The sequence below is a fragment of the Oncorhynchus mykiss genome, chromosome 26, assembly GCF_057628025.1.
Source record: "Oncorhynchus mykiss isolate SJ-2025 chromosome 26, ASM5762802v1, whole genome shotgun sequence".
NCBI lineage: Eukaryota > Metazoa > Chordata > Actinopteri > Salmoniformes > Salmonidae > Oncorhynchus > Oncorhynchus mykiss.
In genome coordinates this window covers 45023914-45043724 of record NC_143047.1, presented here as the reverse complement: position 1 = coordinate 45043724, position 19811 = coordinate 45023914, and the positions used below count along the sequence as shown (strand labels likewise).

The 19811-nt window shown below is 41.1% G+C and overlaps 2 protein-coding genes across 7 annotated transcripts; one reads left to right on the top strand and one right to left on the bottom strand.

Moving 5' to 3' along the window:
• Positions 1-995: 995 nt before the first annotated feature.
• On the bottom strand, positions 996-8304 carry psmd13 (proteasome 26S subunit, non-ATPase 13). Of its 5 annotated transcripts, none has more exons than XR_016492367.1 (12): positions 7908-8303; positions 7106-7219; positions 6910-6965; positions 6646-6776; positions 6255-6426; positions 5978-6057; positions 5634-5759; positions 5290-5352; positions 3736-3816; positions 2389-2505; positions 1576-2105; positions 996-1472 (listed from the first exon to the last, which is right to left on the bottom strand). XR_016492367.1 is itself a non-coding variant. In XM_090223242.1 (11 exons), exons 1-11 carry the CDS (start codon positions 8006-8008, stop codon positions 2010-2012), a joined length of 1137 nt encoding a protein of 378 aa, XP_090079368.1. In that variant the 5' UTR covers positions 8009-8304; the 3' UTR covers positions 996-2009. The 5 variants fall into 5 exon arrangements, 1 of the variants encoding a protein (XP_090079368.1); XR_016492368.1 differs by having other exon boundaries at positions 996-1278; XR_016492370.1 differs by having other exon boundaries at positions 996-1575; positions 1678-2105.
• A 79-nt stretch (positions 8305-8383) lies between these two features.
• On the top strand, positions 8384-13825 carry sirt3 (sirtuin 3). Of its 2 annotated transcripts, XR_016492371.1 has the most exons (8): positions 8389-8711; positions 8866-9109; positions 9325-9557; positions 10108-10208; positions 10425-10586; positions 10725-10773; positions 10897-11109; positions 13293-13825. XR_016492371.1 is itself a non-coding variant. In XM_036981608.2 (7 exons), exons 1-7 carry the CDS (start codon positions 8615-8617, stop codon positions 13311-13313), a joined length of 1071 nt encoding a protein of 356 aa, XP_036837503.2. In that variant the 5' UTR covers positions 8384-8614; the 3' UTR covers positions 13314-13825. The 2 variants fall into 2 exon arrangements, 1 of the variants encoding a protein (XP_036837503.2); XM_036981608.2 differs by lacking the exon at positions 10725-10773 and having other exon boundaries at positions 8384-8711.
• Positions 13826-19811: the final 5986 nt, after the last annotated feature.

Sequence of the window (19811 nt, the reverse complement as noted above, 5' to 3'; positions counted from 1 at the left end):
TGGGGAAACTGTCATTCTATTAGTCACTATAACCTGGTTAAACATACCTCAGGATCCAGGGTTGAGGACACCGTCATTCTATTAGTCACTATAACCTGGTTAAACATACCTCAGGATCCAGGGTTGAGGACACTGTCATTCTATTAGTCACTATAACCTGGTTAAACATACCTCAGGATCCAGGGTTGGGGAAACTGTCATTCTATTAGTCACTATAACCTGGTTAAACATACCTCAGGATCCAGGGTTGAGGACACTGTCATTCTATTAGTCACTATAACCTGGTTAAACATACCTCAGGATCCAGGGTTGGAGAAACTGTCATTCTATTAGTCACTATAACCTGGTTAAACATACCTCAGGATCCAGGTTAGGAGAAACTGTCATTCTATTAGTCACTATAACCTGGTTAAACATACCTCAGGATCCAGGGTTGGAGAAACTGTCATTCTATTAGTCACTATAACCTGGTTAAACATACCTCAGGATCCAGGGTTGGAGAAACTGTCATTCTATTAGTCACTATAACCTGGTTAAACATACCTCAGGATCCAGGGTTGGAGAAACTGTCATTCTATTAGTCACTATAACCTGGTTAAACATACCTCAGGATCCAGGGTTGGAGAAACTGTCATTCTATTAGTCACTATAACCTGGTTAAACATACCTCAGGATCCAGGGTTGGAGAAACTGTCATTCTATTAGTCACTATAACCTGGTTAAACATACCTCAGGATCCAGGGTTGGAGAAACTGTCATTCTATTAGTCACTATAACCTGGTTAAACATACCTCAGGATCCAGGGTTGGAGAAACTGTCATTCTATTAGTCACTATAACCTGGTTAAACATACCTCAGGATCCAGGGTTGGAGAAACTGTCATTCTATTAGTCACTATAACCTGGTTAAACATACCTCAGGATCCAGGGTTGGAGAAACTGTCATTCTATTAGTCAATACAACCAATAGGTCTAAAAACACAGTCACATCCATAATTCATGTTTGAAGGGTAATGTTTCACCAACAAGCATTTGTAATTTTTATTTCAAAATTGAACAATGTTTTCTTGTATTTATTTACTGCTATAAAGTAACAAGAACGTACACAGAACCCCAACAAAAATACAAATGAAATAAAAAAACTGAAAAAGTTGGATGCATCAGTCCTTCTGGGAGATAGGTAGGTAGAGGAAGGAAGGATTCCTGTGATGGTGTCTGTTCTAGGGGTGAACAGGCTGGGAGAAGGGCCCTGTCCAGAAGAACATCCTGGCACCTACACCTGGCTTAGACCCTTGTCTGAGAGGATTCCTGTGATGGGGGTCTGTTCTAGGGGTGAACAGGGCCCTGTCCAGAAGAACATCCTGGCACCTACACCTGGCTTAGACCCTTGTCTGAGAGGATTCCTGTGATGGGGGTCTGTTCTAGGGGTGAACAGGGCCCTGTCCAGAAGAACATCCTGGCACCTACACCTGGCTTAGACCCTTGTCTGAGAGGATTCCTGTGATGGTGTCTGTTCTAGGGGTGAACAGGCGGGGGGGGAAGGGCCCTGTCCAGAAGAACATCCTTGCACCTACACCTTAGACCCTTGTCTGAGAGGATTCCTGTGATGGGGGTCTATTCTAGGGGTGAACAGGCTGGGAGAAGGGCCCTGTCCAGAAGAACATCCTGGCACCTACACCTTAGACCCTTGTCTGAGAGGACCTGACTGGTGTAAACAATATGGCCAAAACTCTACCTAGACTATCAGAGGGCAAGGTACTATCATCATACTGCATAAACCTATTAAATAAATCTTCTCTGATCTCTACAAGTGTCTAGAGGTTAGGGGGTTGTTCTGGACAGGGCCATGGAGGAGACCAGAGGGAGGAGGCCTGTCTAGGTGAGGCTAAACCAAGGGGAGGAGGCCTGTCTAGGTGAGGCTAAACCAAGGGGAGGAGGCCTGTCTAGGTGAGGCTAAACCAAGGGGAGGAGGCCTGTCTAAGTGATGCTAAACCAAGGGGGGAGGCCTGTCTAAGTGAGGATATCGTGGGCCTGCTGTTCCACCAACACAGCCATGTTTTTCACATCCCCACACCAGAGGTCCAACCGGTCCTTCATGCCCTTGATCTGAACAGGGACAAGGAAGAGAGTCAGGGTCAAAGGTTAACATTCACAAGCTTTTCCATATGTCGAGGATGATTTCTATAGCTCAAAGCCAACTTACTTTAACCACAACTAGGATTGGTCTCAATGACTTGTGTTACAGAGGACATTATAGTAAAACAGAATATTCCCTTGTTTCTGGTCCAAACCAGGAGTCGTGTCCAGCCCCTGAGAACCGGTGCTTCTCATTGATTGATTATTATTCCTGGGCCCGTGAATATGAATATGTTAAGGAGAATGCATTTACCTGCTGCAGGTCCAGTACTCGGGGCTGCACCCAGGTCATCTGAATCTTCTGGTCCACCTCGTCAATGTTTCCTTTGATCAGACCCACAGACAGAGCTTTCATCACTAGCAGCTCCACCTGCAGGGGACAACCAAGAATCACAATCAGACCCAGGTTCAAACCGTTTACAATCAACTCTCCAGATAAACCCCAGTTGTCACCAACCCTGGTCCCCAGATAAACCCCAGTTGTCACCAACCCTGGTCCCCAGATAAACCCCAGTTGTCACCAACCCTGGTCTCCAGATAAACCCCAGTTGTCACCAACCCAGGTCCCCAGATAAACCCCAGTTGTCACCAACCCAGGTCCCCAGATAAACCCCAGTTGTCACCAACCCAGGTCCCCAGATAAACCCCAGTTGTCACCAACCCTGGTCTCCAGATAAACCCCAGTTGTCACCAACCCTGGTCTCCAGATAAACCCCAGTTGTCACCAACCCTGGTCTCCAGATAAACCCCAGTTGTCACCAACCCTGGTCTCCAGATAAACCCCAGTTGTCACCAACCCTGGTCTCCAGATAAACCCCAGTTGTCACCAACCCTGGTCTCCAGATAAACCCCAGTTGTCACCAACCGAGGTCCCCAGATTAACCCCAGTTGTCACCAACCCTGGTCTCCAGATAAACCCCAGTTGTCACCAACCCAGGTCCCCAGATAAACCCCAGTTGTCACCAACCCTGGTCCACAGATAAACCCCAGTTGTCACCAACCCTGGTCCACAGATAAACCCCAGTTGTCACCAACCCTGGTCCCCAGATAAACCCCAGTTGTCAACAACCCTGGTCTCCAGATAAACCCCAGTTGTCAACAACCCTGGTCCCCAGATAAACCCCAACCCTGGTCCCCAGATAAACCCCAGTTGTCACCAACCCTGGTCTCCAGATAAACCCCAGTTGTCACCAACCCTGGTCTCCAGATAAACCCCAGTTGTCAACAACCCTGGTCTCCAGATAAACCCCAGTTGTCAACAACCCTGGTCTCCAGATAAACCCCAACCCTGGTCTCCAGATAAACCCCAGTTGTCACCAATCCTGGTCCCCAGATAAACCCCAGTTGTCACCAACCCTGGTCTCCAGATAAACCCCAGTTGTCACCAACCCCGGAGGTGGAGCCACAGGATGTGTAGGCCTATAGTTCCAGAAAGCACCGACTCAACTAAATGTTATTTTAATGGGGTGTTATTGTGCTGGGAAATCGCCTGTGGACCAGGTGACCACGGATACAGACCTATGATCATAGGAAGCCTCCAGATATTAATGATTTGTCATAAGTGACATACGATTGATTGGTGGATTGATGACCAACTGACCTCGTTCACGGGGATCTTGGCACTCTGTCCAATCTCATGGAAGGTCAGCTGTCTGTTGTTGGCGGGACGAGTGAACGTCATCTAGACGGAGGAGAGAAGAAGAGGTAGACATGTTAGGGCTGTTTGAGAGCATCATTTACATGTATCCTCGTCATTAAGCAGGCGCTGTGACCCAGAGAGACTGACCAATCAGTGCATCCAACAGTAAGCTGGTAAAAATCAGGTGTTGGAACCTAATTTATTTTCTAATTGTTTCATTCTGAACCATTTTTTTTTTTTGACTCAGCAAAAAAAGAGAAGTCCCCTTTTTCAGGATGTAATAAATATTTCACTAGCCACTTTAAACTACGCCACTTTATATAATGTTTACATAGCCTACATTACTCATCTCATATGTATATACTGTACTCTATACCATCTACTGCATCTTGCCTATGCCGTTCGGCCATCACTCATTCATGTATGTTTATGTACATATTGTTAATCATTCCTTTACACTTGTGTGTATAAGGTTGTTGTTGTGAAATTGTTAGATTACTTGTTGGTTATTACTGCATGGTCGGAACTAGAAGCACAAGCATTTCGCTACACTCGCATTAACATCTGCTAACAATGTTTATGTGACAAATAAAATGTGATAACTATAGTATCATTAACTAGCATTGAAAAATGGAAGCCGTTCTTCTGTTATTATGCCTATACCATCAGTAGGCTACAGTAGCCTATGCTTCAGAGGGGGGAGGGGCTACAGTAGCCTATGCTTCAGAGGGGTGAGGCTACAGTAGCCCACACACTCACACACTGGCAAAGATCTGACAGGCAGACACTGGAAGAAGTTTCTGAGTGACAGAGGGGCAGGCAGACACTGAGGGAGGACAGAGAGAGGGCTTCAGAAGGAGGGGGAGGGGCAGGCAGACACCGAGGGAGGACAGAGGGAGGGCTTCTGAAGGAGGGGGAGGGGCAGGCAGACACTGGAAGAAGTTTCTGAGTGACAGAGGGAGGGCTTCAGAAGGAGGGGGAGGGGCAGGCAGACACTGAGGGAGGACAGAGGGAGGGCTTCAGAAGGAGGGGGAGGGGCAGGCAGACACCGAGGGAGGACAGAGGGAGGGCTTCTGAAGGAGGGGGAGGGGCAGGCAGACACTGGAAGAGGTTTCTGAGTGACAGAGGGAGGGCTTCGGAAGGAGGGGGAGGGGCAGGCAGACTCTGAAAGAAGTTTCTGAGTGACAGAGGGAGGGCTTTGCATAACCACTTTGTTGTGTTTTTTTTGTGGGACTAGAAAAAAATACCCGAAATGTAAAGTTATTAATCGGTTCCCAGGCTTTCCAAATAACTGTTCTGGAACAGTATAGATCACTTTCGTTCCCGGTTCAGATTCTGTTCCTCTAAAAATATGACATTTCTCAGTTCCTACCCTTGGGTAAAACAAACACATTCATTGTGAAAAGTAAAACCTGTGTCCAAACGTCAGTTCTCCTGCACTATAAAACATTCAATTAGAGAGAGAATTAGTTCTGCCGTGTAGGGGGAGAAGAAGAGAGAGAAAGGAGAACCCACCTCCATCACACAAAGCAGCTGAATCTTCTGCATCAGTTTGGCTTCGTTGGCTGCCAGGTCAGGCTGCAACACAGACACACGTTGAAATGAGCAGTGTTTGTTGGTTAAATGACAGGTGATTTCTAATCTTCTGTGATTATTGTAACATTATTAACTTTAAATGGGCCTCCAATCATAGCACCTCAACAAAACCCATGTCCACGTGAATAAACAATAACACATTCTGGAACGAGACAACGGGAGCGACAATAGTTTTCAATCTTTATTTCTTGCAGCGATAGTTTCCATAGAGTACATTCAACCCGGCTGTTGTAGGCCGTACTATAGCCAGTTGTGCTGGTTACCTGCGCTCCCCAGGCGGACTTGTAGGCCTGGAACTTCTCCACGTTGCCTCCGTTGAAGGAGTACAATGTGTCTATCAGCCACTGCTTGTCTGTGCTCCTTAGGGACTCCAGTACTGGGTGCATCAGCTAAAAACACAAGCAGAGACAGGCTGTCAAACAAAGGCTGTCAAAGCCATCTGGTGCTTTGAAGGTAAAACTTGAGCCCAAACTTTTGTGGCTGTAGCTCAGCCAAATCTAGCTTTAAAATGGCTGCTTGATGCTTATTATCAGACAGACTAATATCTCACCAAATGGGAGGATACCTCAAAAACACAACTATCACAAGGGTGGTGATGGGTAATTACCAGCTCTCCGAAGTTGTAAACTCCTTCTCCTAAGAGTCCAGCCAGACCCAGTGTGAAAGCCCTCTCCTGCTTCTCTGTCTCTGATGGATATAAAGACATCAGTTATGACAGCTAGTGAGTACTAGCACACAAACTAATAACGCCTTCAAACAATTGTAAAAAATAAAATAATAATAATAATAATTCTAATTATGTTTTTGTGATTTTACCAACATTAAATTCTGCTGTATGATTTCAGTGCAACATACTGCCTCTGTACATTGTAAACAGATGTTACCTGGCAGGTCTTTGATGTCGACACAGCCGAGGTAGCGCAGAGCGTCCTTGTAGTAAGAGGCGTGGTTCCCCACGATGCGGTAGTATTTGCTGGACAGGTCGTAGAATCGCCCGTGGACTGACGTCACACCCGGCAAGTTATTCAGCGTCTCCTCCACCTCCTCAATTAATATCTGCAGGACGGAAGGCAGGGTAGACTAGTGGCTAGAGCGGTGGACTGGCAGGGTTCGCATACAGATACATTGGATTGAAATGTACGTACATGTACATCTGGCTTCAGTAAGCTTTGATTGTTTTGATTACTGCCGTCTTGGGACAGGTCTCCATTGAGATGTTTGTTTTCCAGGTTTTTTTTAACCTACAAGTTACTGTATACCCAGACAGCGTGTTACCTTTGTGGCTGGAAGGTCATTTATCTCCAGTTTAAGGGCTCCAATAGATGTCTTGCACAGAATGACCGACTCGTCGTTGCTCTTCACCTTCTCCTTAGTCTTCTCAAGGAAAGTGATAGCATCTTTAGGATCTGAAAAGGAGAACTTGTTTGAGCTGGTTGAGTGCTGATACATGCTGTATCTGAGTGGATTCGAGTTCAATTACTTAGCATCAGCGAAGAAGGTGATAGGACTACAGACTGCATGTACCGACTGTGTTCTTACCTGTCATCTGTCTGGCAACATACAGGATGATCTCCACCAGAGACAGGGGGTTGATTCTAGAAACAACAGAGAGATAGAGAAAGAAAAGGTTACAACTGAACACTCAGAGATTAGACTACTAAACAGTGTTGTAATTTTAGCTACTATTCCAATTGTCAGAGAAGCAGTTTTTACTGTAGGTTGGTGTTGGTCCTACCTGTGGTCAAAGTCACTGAGGAAGTTATCGTACAGTTGTATGAGGCCATCTCCTGTGGCAAAGCAAGGGTCTTTTACAAAGTCTGTGAGCTTTAGGGTCAATTGATGCCACAACCTGTCAATGGAAAGACGAGGTATGGTTAGGTACTAGAATTACATGATGAATAAGAAACAATCCTGCACTGAATGGGGTTAGTGGCAAGCTGGTCAGATTTATTTTACCTTTATTTAACTAGGCAAGTCAGTTAAGAACAAATTCTAATTTTCAATGACAGCCTAGGAACAGTGGGTTAACTGCCTGTTCAGGGGCAGAACGACTGATGTTTTCCTTGTCAGTTTGGGAATTCGATATTTTCTGTTAACTTACTAGTCCAACTCTCTGACCACTAGTCTACCTGCCGCCTGATGAAGGGAAGACGGAGACTATGAATACCTATGGCCTTGCAAGATTGCAAAAGTCCCTAAACGCAAAAAAAAAAAAAAACTAAACGTTAACTAACTAGCTATCCTCCCTGTCTACTGAAGCATTTTAGCAACCGTTAACCGCATAGCATCAAGGAAGATTGTGGACATGACGACTATCATAACATTTTATTTTCGGTAACGTTAGTCACATGTTACGAATAAAATATATTTCATGTTTTATTCCACTCTACACAATTCACAGTTGGTGGATTGTTTGTGTGTCATTCACTGATGGTTTGTGTTTAGCTAGCTACTGTAGCATTAGTAAGCTAACTCCATGACTCAGCGCATGAATGACATATAAAAACTAGCTAACGTAGACAAGACGCTTTCCTTACTTTTTGTTGTAAAACTCCTCTAGTGTGTGCCATTCCGATGCCATCTCCGGAGTCGAACTGATGCTCTGTTGCGTTTTGAGGTACCCGGTAACATCTTTCATTGTCGCGGTAGGTTTAGATTTAGATACCGAATAAGAAACGCGTTGACAACTTGTATCTATAATTGCTGTACCTAGCTAGCTAACTAACTGAACAGCTAGCACCACAAGCAAAGAGCAGACGCAAAGACTCATGGGAGCTGAGCTGACACAGGAACGTCTACCGTAATGTTTCTAACAAATACGCGTTTGCGTGTTTTTTATTACCCCATATATATATTTTAAAGAGATGTAATCACGATAAGTAGTTTAATTACTCGATATTAGTGGACCAAACTGATATTTACAATTTATAAAATAATGACAGTGAGCACTTATATTTAAATTGTTTACTCTAAACTGTATAATATAATTGTACATATTTTACGGTATAATCAGCCTTCGTCACGAGTTCAAAGGTAACCAGAGCAACAACAGACTAATGCAGCGGCTCACATTTGTTTTGAGCCAATGTTGTGCATTATGAAATGTAGCTAAAGCTTAGGATAGTTATGCTATTGAAATGGTTCTTCTTGTGTAAAAACATGCGCTTCAACTGCCTGCTTCCAAAATGAAGATGCGGCTCTAAGAGAAAGCTACAAATATACAGTGTATTTCTTGCAGCTAGCTATGACTTATTGCATGTCCTCCCCAATGGTCCACAAGGGCAGGTTATATCTGTATCATACTATTACATCGAGTACAGCTAGATTCATCAAACTCAAACGTAAGCAAGAGCCTAAATATCGATTTGAAACTAATTGTAATTTGAAAGCTGCTTTTGAGATTGATGTGAACATTACATAGACCTACAGGTAATATGATCGATGAGGATAGTAGCTAGTTACTCAGTAACTTCACCACATGCATTACCTTCTCAGATCAACAGCAAAGAACATTATTCCTCGCTCCAAGGCAAAGGGATGTCCACGGTCTACGTCCAAGCCAAGACAAGACAGTCTGGTGGCCTGGGTTTCGAGGACTGTTCTTTAGAGGAGGAGTGGAGGACTCCAAGCAGCAGACGCTAGAGGACCTCACTAAGAACATCGGAGGCGGACAGTACAAGAGGATCATAGTGATGGCAGGGGCTGGGATCAGCACACCTAGTGGGATCCCAGACTTCAGGTGACAAGCAGTATATTTTAAATGCTTGAGGTGCACTTGACTGGTGGGCAGGGTGCGGTTTTGCACTTTTGGGATGATTCCATTGGTTGAAGTTCCATCAAATGCAACCTCAAGTATTTGGAAAGTGTTTGAGATGTTCAGTCAACCCATGTCAGGAATACAAAGAATGCACAGACTTTGTAGGAAACCTTTTTCTCCCTACTTTCCTTGGACAGGTCCCCTGGCAGTGGTCTCTATGACAACCTCCAGCAGTATAATCTTCCTTACGCAGAAGCCATCTTCGAGATCAACTACTTCCATCACAACCCCAACCCTTTCTTTGCCCTGGCCAAAGAGCTGTACCCAGGCAACTACCAACCCAACCTCACACACTATTTCATACGTCTCCTTCATGACAAGGGCCAGCTCCTCAGAATGTACACGCAGAATATCGACGGCCTGGAGAGACGTAAGTGGATCCACTAGTGTGACCGTATTGAAAAACAGTTCAGGTAATACACACAGGAGCCTGTCATCTCTCTCTCACACACGCTGTGTGGCTGCTGCCAACATACTGACTCAACTCCAGACACTTTAATAATGGAAAAATTGATGTAATAAATGTATCACTAGCCACTTTAAACAATGCCACTTCATATAATGTTTACATACCCTACATTACTCATCTCATATGTATATACTGTACTCTATACCATCCACTGCATCTTGCCTATGCTGTTCTGTACCATCACTCATTCATGTATTTTTTTATGTACATATTCTTATTCATTCCTTTACACTTGTGTGTATAAGGTAGTTGTTGTGGAAATGTTAGGTTAGATTACTCATTGGATATTACTGCATTGTCGGAACTAGAAGCACAAGCATTTCGCTCCACTCGCATTAACATCTGCTAACCATGTGTATGTGACAAATAACATTTGATTTGATTTGTTTCACTGTCTCTCTCCCTCTCTGTCTATCTCGCTGTGTTTCACTGTGTGTGTGTGTGACTCTAGTGGCAGGAATCCCCCCTGAGAAACTGGTGGAGGCACACGGCTCGTTTGCTACTGCTACCTGTACTGTGTGTCTCAGAGACTACAAGGGGGAGGAGCTACGTGTGAGTCGGTTAACTATCACACCATTCTCAGAGCATTTCCCTGTTACAACTGATTCATATTATTGAGAGACTTCAATCCATCTAGCTCCGATACTGTGATTTGTGAAAGTTTCTTAAGTTTGAAAGATAATAGTTTGATGCAGTGGCTTGTTGTTAAAATATATATATCTAGTTTTGATTTCCTGTATTTCTCCTGTGTGTTTGTCTACTTCTTAGCCTGACATTATGAAGGGGACAGTCCCTAAGTGTCCCACTTGTAAGGGTGTGGTGAAGCCTGACATTGTCTTCTTTGGGGAGGAACTACCTCCTCACTACTTCAGCTACCTGAAGGACTTTCCCCTGGCAGACCTCCTCATTATCATGGGTACCTCTCTGGAGGTGAGGAACACTGCTGTCAATGTGTTATTAAGATGTTATACACACGTTATGTGGCTGTTGGTAAGCTGTTATTCACAGTTATAAACATGTTATAAACCAGTTAACACGCTATTCTCCTGTTATTCACCTGTCAATCAGGCAGGACAGGGTTTCACTCAGTCCAGGGTTCCTATAAAAGATATCTCCGGTGTGTGTGTGTATATATATATATATTTTTTTACATTTATTTATTATTATTATTATTATTTTTATTTATTTTTTATTTATTTACTGGAGACTTAAAACATGTTGTTCCATGTCAATACACTAGGTGGAGCCCTTTGCCAGTCTGGCTGGAGCTGTGAGGGACTCTGTCCCTCGCCTACTTATCAACAGAGACCTGGTGGGGCCCTTCGCTTGGGGGACCCCGCGACACAATGATGTGGCCCAGCTAGGGGATGTGGTCGGTGGGGTGCAGATGCTGGCTGATGTCCTGGGCTGGAACTACCAGCTGGAGGCTCTCATGGCTGCCAATGCTAAGAAGGTTGGTTCATGGGAAATCATCTGATTTACACACGTGTCACGTACGCATTTAACACACAAACGCACCTAAACCCTGGGCTCTTTGCATTCACTGATTTTCAGAGCATTCAGAGACTTAATGTATGGAAAAAAATAAAAATTGTTCCGTTATTTGACTTTAAATAATATTTCTCTCAAAACTGTGATTCCTAAAAAATGTGTCTGGAGATTTGGTCGACTCAGTCAGATTTGTCTGAAATCCTAAATGAATCAGGAATGAGCAGGGACAGCTCTACCATAAGGACCCCTTATTCATGTCCTCATTACATGGAGTGCAACAAGGCCACTCATGGTCTGGAAAGTTCTCAAATGTTGATAGAATTAAACAAACAATATTCAAATCACTATGGCCACAACCATAATTTGTCAACTCCATCTCCCTGATAGGATGGGAATTTTGGTTCAAATATGTTTATTTTAAATGAGATTTTAGAGTCATGAAGCACCCGAGGAAAAACTAAATTGCTACTTTGTATACAACTTGAACGAATAAACATTTACATTTTTGTCTACTCCGTAAAACAAACTCCTCAGATTTTCATGTAACGTAAATTCTGTCTGAAAAACCTGATAGATTGATGCTTTTATTGGCAAATTGTATTTTCGATATTTTACTAAAACTTGTGTTGAACTTCTATTTTTCAGAGGTAAAAAAAAAAATGTCTGTTTTAAATGTTTGTTGTCCACTCCATCAGTGACTTGTCAACTCCGTCACAGACGGCTAAACCCCCTTAAGATACGTCCTTCTGAAACTATTGAAGTACTTCCTGTCCTAGACCTAAGGGATAATGTTATGTACATTTTGTTTTATGTTCTGAATATAGAAAAACATACCAACATGCTAATGAAATTAGCCTGGAGCATTTTATATAGCGCTATAAAACAAAACAAAAGGAAGTTTGGAGATTTTAATTTAATGTAAGAGACAATCTATGGAAAATAATGAACGACGTGGAAGGTGTGTTCACGGAGTGGAACTCACCTTCCACAGAGTTACATTATTTTCTAAAGAATATATAGAATCTTTAGTTGATTATCCCTTTTATACCAAAGCTATAATTTTAACATATTTGCTGTTAGGAATGTGTTCATTTTCCGGTAGAAATGTGTTCAACATCCACTGAAGTAGCTAGCGAGTTTGCTAGACAGCTTCAGGAGTTGCCATGGTAACCAAACAGACTTGCTAGTTTAGCGAACCAAACCAGCAGTCCTAGTTTGCCTTTAGGAACATCGAATTCAACAATGGCAATGATGTTTTCAATTGGACGTTTGCTTTCAAAAGCAGCTCAAACATAGAACATGTAAGAATGAACGATAGCCAATGAATTCTATCATGCAAATATACCATGCGTGGGTTATAGGGAAATACTGCACACTCTAGAATGCCCTTCAAGCCAATCAGAAACAAGTATTCAACAATGCCCATGGTATAATTAAGCAATAAGGGTGTGGTATATGGCCAATATACCACGGCTAAGGGCCGTTCTTAGGCACGACACAACGCGGAGCCAGCTAATCAGCATTCAGGGCTCGAAACTGGGTGGTTTGAGCCCTGAATTCGTATTGGCTGAAAGCCATGGTATATCAGACCATATACCATAGATATGACAAAACATTTAGTTTTACAGCTCTTATTACGTTGGTAATCCAGTTTATAATAGCAATAAGGCTCTTATGGGGTTTGTGATATATAGCCAATATACCACGGCTAAGGGCTGTGTCCAAGGCACTCTGCGATGCGTCGTGCCTAAGAACAGCTCTTGAATAATCGAATGTTAGAATTAAACAACCAAGGCATTTAAACACTTGTTTGAACAATAAACTTAGAAATGTAAAGCCTTTTAAGGTGTCTGACGGTGTTCACTATAATAATAATAGTAATATTAAGAAAAATATTTGTTATAAAAAAAAAAAAAGTTTATTTCCTCATCTTTCAAGAATCCCTGCTGTATTATAGTGCATGCCATTGAGCAGCTGTTTTTATCCAAAGTGACTTCGTTCCGTACATCCATTTGACATACGTGTGGTCCTGGGAATGGAGCAGCACTATCCCGGAAGCTGCACTAAGCTACAAAGGACCACTGCAAAATATAACTTCAACCTCCACTATGTGGATCTTCTGTCTGTTTTGTTTTTAATCTGCAGGCTACAGAGGAGGAGGAATGAGACGGGTCGGTGTCTTTTAAGATAGCATTCAAGAATGCCTCACCGCTGCAGTCCACCTCAGTCCACCTGCCTCATAGCTCAGGACTACAGCAGACTGTCTGCTCAGCAGAGAATCTGTCATTAAAGGAACTCTCTTCAACAGACTTTGATCCACACAACGGCCAATCAGCACAACACAGAGGCAACACTGGAGGAAGACATTTAGGACAAATTGGCAATGCATTGGGTTGGTTTAATAGATTATAGTTATTCGTTTTCTGTGAAATGTGTAAATATCTTGAGATATTCTTTTATACTTTAAAAAAATTGTGTCTCATGTACAGTTTTTGCAGTAAATAATTAGCATAAAGACCCGTACAGGGCTGGTTTTGTTGTCAATGTCATCGACCAGACCTGTTGACCATGATGTTCCTAATGATCGTGGCACTTTTGAAACCAAATCAGCTCCTCTGTTTTGTCAGTCACAAGAGATTACGCTGCTGATAAAGCTGAGCAACAATTGGAACTCTTAACATGAAGTGTGTGTGTGTATATATACGTATACAGTGCCTTGCGAAAGTATTCGGCCCCCTTGAACTTAGCGACCTTTTGCCACATTTCAGGCTTCAAACATAAAGATATAAAACTGTATTTTTTTGTGAAGAATCAACAACAAGTGGGACACAATCATGAAGTGGAATGACATTTATTGGATATTTCAAACTTTTTTAACAAATCAAAAACTGAAAAATTGGGCGTACAAAATTATTCAGCCCCTTTACTTTCAGTGCAGCAAACTCTCTCCAGAAGTTCAGTGAGGATCTCTGAATGATCCAATGTTGACCTAAATGACTAATGATGATAAATACAATCCACCTGTGTGTAATCAAGTCTCCGTATAAATGCACCTGCACTGTGATAGTCTCAGAGGTCCGTTAAAAGCGCAGAAAGCATCATGAAGAACAAGGAACACACCAGGCAGGTCTGAGATACTGTTGTGAAGAAGTTTAAAGCCGGATTTGGATACAAAAAGATTTCCCAAGCTTTAAACATCCCAAGGAGCACTGTGCAAGCGATAATATTCAAATGGAAGGAGTATCAGACCACTGCAAATCTACCAAGACCTGGCCGTCCCTCTAAACTTTCAGCTCATACAAGGAGAAGACTGATCAGAGATGCAGCCAAGAGGCCCATGATCACTCTGGATGAACTGCAGAGATCTACAGCTGAGGTGGGAGACTCTGTCCATAGGACAACAATCAGTCGTATATTGCACAAATCTGGCCTTTATGGAAGAGTGGCAAGAAGAAAGCCATTTCTTAAAGATATCCATAAAAAGTGTTGTTTAAAGTTTGCCACAAGCCACCTGGGAGACACACCAAACATGTGGAAGAAGGTGCTCTGGTCAGATGAAACCAAAATTGAACTTTTTGGCAACAATGCAAAACGTTATGTTTGGCGTAAAAGCAACACAGCTCACACCATCCCCACTGTCAAACATGGTGGTGGCAGCATCATGGTTTGGGCCTGCTTTTCTTCAGCAGGGACAGGGAAGATGGTTAAAATTGATGGGAAGATGGATGGAGCCAAATACAGGACCATTCTGGAAGAGAACCTGATGGAGTCTGCAAAAGACCTGAGACTGGGACAGAGATTTGTCTTCCAACAAGACAATGATCCAAAACATAAAGCAAAATCTACAATGGAATGGTTCAAAAATAAACATATCCAGGTGTTAGAATGGCCAAGTCAAAGTCCAGACCTGAATCCAATCGAGAATCTGTGGAAAGAACTGAAAACTGCTGTTCACAAATGCTCTCCATCCAACCTCACTGAGCTCGAGCTGTTTTGCAAGGAGGAATGGGAAAAAAATTCAGTCTCTCGATGTGCAAAACTGATAGAGACATACCCCAAGCGACTTACAGCTGTAATCGCAGCAAAAGGTGGCGCTACAAAGTATTAACTTAAGGGGGCTGAATAATTTTGCACGCCCAATTTTTCAGTTTTTGATTTGTTAAAAAAGTTTGAAATATCCAATAAATGTCGTTCCACTTCATGATTGTGTCCCACTTGTTGATTCTTCACAAAAAAATACAGTTTTATATCTTTATGTTTGAAGCCTGAAATGTGGCAAAAGGTCGCAAAGTTCAAGGGGGCCGAATACTTTCGCAAGGCACTGTATATATGTATATATGTATATCTCTCTCTCTCTCTCTCTCTCTCTCTCTCTCTCTCTCTCTATATATATATATATATATATATATATATATATATGTGTATGTATATGTGTATATGTGTGTGTGTGTGTCCATGTGACCACCAGATGGAGCTAAAGTACAGTATTGTGAACTCCGTTCAGCCCTCTTGAACTCAAATAGGTCATTGATTCATTAAATGGAATTCAATCAATGCAGTTCTACTTTTTTTAAGGTCAAATCCATTGACCTGTGAACTTCCTAATGGACAATGCTGCTGAAAGCCACAGGATGAGGACAATGGTAGATCTTCCAGGGCTATACCCCCCCCCCCCCCCTCCTCTCCTCCCAACGTGCATACACACACACTAGATGATGGTAATACTATAGGACCCTTTGAAATGCCCTTCCACGGCTTCCACCCTGCTACACAGCCTTGACTACCTGTCACACCCCATCCTAATGTTAAATAACACCATTCATAATTTAACTTGTTTCTATACTGTCCTGACAGGTTTGCATCAAAGAGATGCACGTTGGGTACAGAACGTAATATAGCAGACGTCAGATTCTCTCAATGGTAGTAGGTGACTGGAACGAGGCAATGAGACACTTAACTAGCTGATAAATACCTCTAGATAGAAGGTTAGTCACACCACAGTGCATTCATTTCACTGACAGAAGTTGACATTTGGTCATTCTTGTTACAAAATATTGAACAGAAATGCAATGGTTCATTGGATCAGTCTAAAACTTTGCACATACACTGCTGCCATCTAGTGACCAAAATCTAAATTGCACCTGGGCTGGAATAATAACATTATGGCCTTTCTCTTGCATTTCAAAAATGATGGTCAAAAATAATACAAAATAAAGCTTTTTTTTCTTATTTGTATTATCAGATTTATATTCCTTTCACATTTCCACAAACCTTAAAGTGTTTCCTTTCAAATGGTGCCAAGAATATGTATATCCTTGCTTCAGGACCTGAGCTACAGGAAGTTAGATTTGTCATTTTAGAAGAAAATTGAAAAAAGTGAGCGGATCCTTAAGAGGATATTATTAATATGAATACCTTATTATGTTGTAATCATACTGATTTTTAGCTTGGTCTGAATCTGTCTGACTGGCCTCTCTCTTCCTCTACTGTGAATCCCCCGCCACAGCCATTAGAATGAGTTTAATCTGTGTTGTAGTCCATAGCCATTAGAATGAGTTTAATCTGTGTTGTAGTCCACAGCCATTAGAATGAGTTTAATCTGTGTTATAGTCCACAGCGATTAGAGTGAGTTTAATCTGTGTTGTAGTCCATAGCCATTAGAATGAGTTTAATCTGTGTTGTAGTCCACAGCGATTAGAATGAGTTTAATCTGTGTTGTAGTCCATAGCCATTAGAATGAGTTTAATCTGTGTTGTAGTCCATAGCCATTAGAATGAGTTTAATCTGTGTTGTAGCACACAGCCATTAGATAGATTAAACTCAATGTTGTAGCCCACAGCCATTACCTTTATAGGCTGCTAACAGTATTGATTGTCACACATAATGAAGGTACTGATGTTGCCCTGCTCACTGAAACCCACGCCAACAGAAGACCTCAATCTGTTCTAATCAATAGAGATTGTGTGTCCATTTTGTGAGTTATAATTGTATTTCTGCATTGGTAGGCCCACCATCATCTCCTGTAGGGTGGTGAAATGACACCGAGGCTGATAAGAGACATGGAGCTGAATATAGAACCACAGAATCACTAGGAGATATGTAATAACTGACCCAGTGTAAGGAGGATCATCCTGACCCAGTAAACTACTACCAATACAATAGAACGTAATAACTGACCCAGTAAACTACCACCAATACAATATAATAATGTAATAACTGACCCAGTAAACTACTACTAATACAATAGAATAATGTAATAACTGACCCAGTAAACTACTACCAATACAATAGAATGTAATAACTGACCCAGTAAACTACTACCAATATGATAGAATCATGTAATAACTGACCCAGTAACTACTACCAATACGATGTAATAACTGACCCAGTAAACTACTACTAATACAATAGAATAATGTAATAACTGACCCAGTAAACTACTACCAATACAATAGAATGTAATAACTGACCCAGTAAACTACTACCAATACAATAGAATAATGTAATAACTGACCCAGTAACTACTACCAATACGATGTAATAACTGACCCAGTAACTACTACCAATATGATAGAATAATGTTGTAACTGACCCAGTAAACTACTACCAATACAATATAATAATGTAATAACTGACCCAGTAACTACTACCAACACGATGTAATAACTGACCCAGTAACTACTACCAATAGAATAATGTAATAACTGACCCAGTAAACTACTACCAATATGATGTAATAACTGACCCAGTAACTACTACCAATAGAATAATGTAATAACTGACCCAGGAACTACTACCAATACGATGTAATAACTGACCCAGTAACTACTACCAATAGAATAATGTAATAACTGCCTCAGTAACTACTACCAATACAATAGAATAATGTAATAACTGACCCAGTAAACTAAGACTAATATGATAGAATAATGTAATAACTGACCCGGTAAACTACTACCGATACAATAGAATAATGTAATAACTGACCCAGTAAACTACTACCAATACAATAGAATGTAATAACTGACCCAGTAAACTAGGACCAATATGATAGAATAATGTAATAACTGACCCAGTAAACTACTACCAATAAAATAGAATAATGTAATAACTGACCCAGTAAACTACTACCAATACGATGTAATAACTGACCCAGTAAACTACTACCAATACGATGTAATAACTGACCCAGTAAACTGCTACCAATATGATAGAATAATGTAATAACTGACCCAGTAAACTACTACCAATACAATAGAATAATGTAATAACTGACCCAGTAAACTGCTACCAATATGATAGAATAATGTAATAACTGACCCAGTAAACTACTACCAATACAATAGAATAATGTAATAACTGACCCAGTAAACTACTACCAATACAATAGAATAATGTAATAACTGACCCAGTAAACTGCTACCAATATGATAGAATAATGTAATAACTGACCCAGTAAACTACTACCAATACAATAGAATAATGTAATAACTGACCCAGTAAACTACTACCAATATGATAGAATAATGTAATAACTGACCCAGTAAACTGCTACCAATATGATAGAATAATGTAATAACTGACCCAGTAAACTAGGACCAATATGATAGAATAATGTAATAACTGACCCAGTAAACTACTACCAATACAATAGCATAATGTAATAACTGACCCAGTAAACTACTACCAATACGATGTAATAACTGACCCAGTAAACTACTACCAATACGATGTAATAACTGACCCAGTAAACTGCTACCAATATGATAGAGTAATGTAATAACTGACCCAGTAAACTACTACCAATACAATAGAATAATGTAATAACTGACCCAGTAAACTACTACCAATACAATAGAATAATGTAATAACTGACCCAGTAAACTGCTACCAATATGATAGAATAATGTAATAACTGACCCAGTAAACTACTACCAATACAATAGAATAATGTAATAACTGACCCAGTAAACTACTACCAATATGATAGAATAATGTAATAACTGACCCAGTAAACTGCTACCAATATGATAGAATAATGTAATAACTGACCCAGTAAACTAGGACCAATATGATAGAATAATGTAATAACTGACCCAGTAAACTACTACCAATACAATAGAATAATGTAATAACTGACCCAGTAAACTACTACCAATACGATGTAATAACTGACCCAGTAAACTACTACCAATACGATGTAATAACTGACCCAGTAAACTGCTACCAATATGATAGAGTAATGTAATAACTGACCCAGTAAACTACTACCAATACAATAGAATAATGTAATAACTGACCCAGTAAACTGCTACCAATATGATAGAATAATGTAATAACTGACCCAGTAAACTACTACCAATACAATAGAATAATGTAATAACTGACCCAGTAAACTACTACCAATACAATAGAATAATGTAATAACTGACCCAGTAAACTGCTACCAATATGATAGAATAATGTAATAACTGACCCAGTAAACTACTACCAATACAATAGAATAATGTAATAACTGACCCAGTAAACTACTACCAATATGATAGAATAATGTAATAACTGACCCAGTAAACTGCTACCAATATGATAGAATAATGTAATAACTGACCCAGTAAACTGCTACCAATATGATAGAATAATGTAATAACTGACCCAGTGAACTGC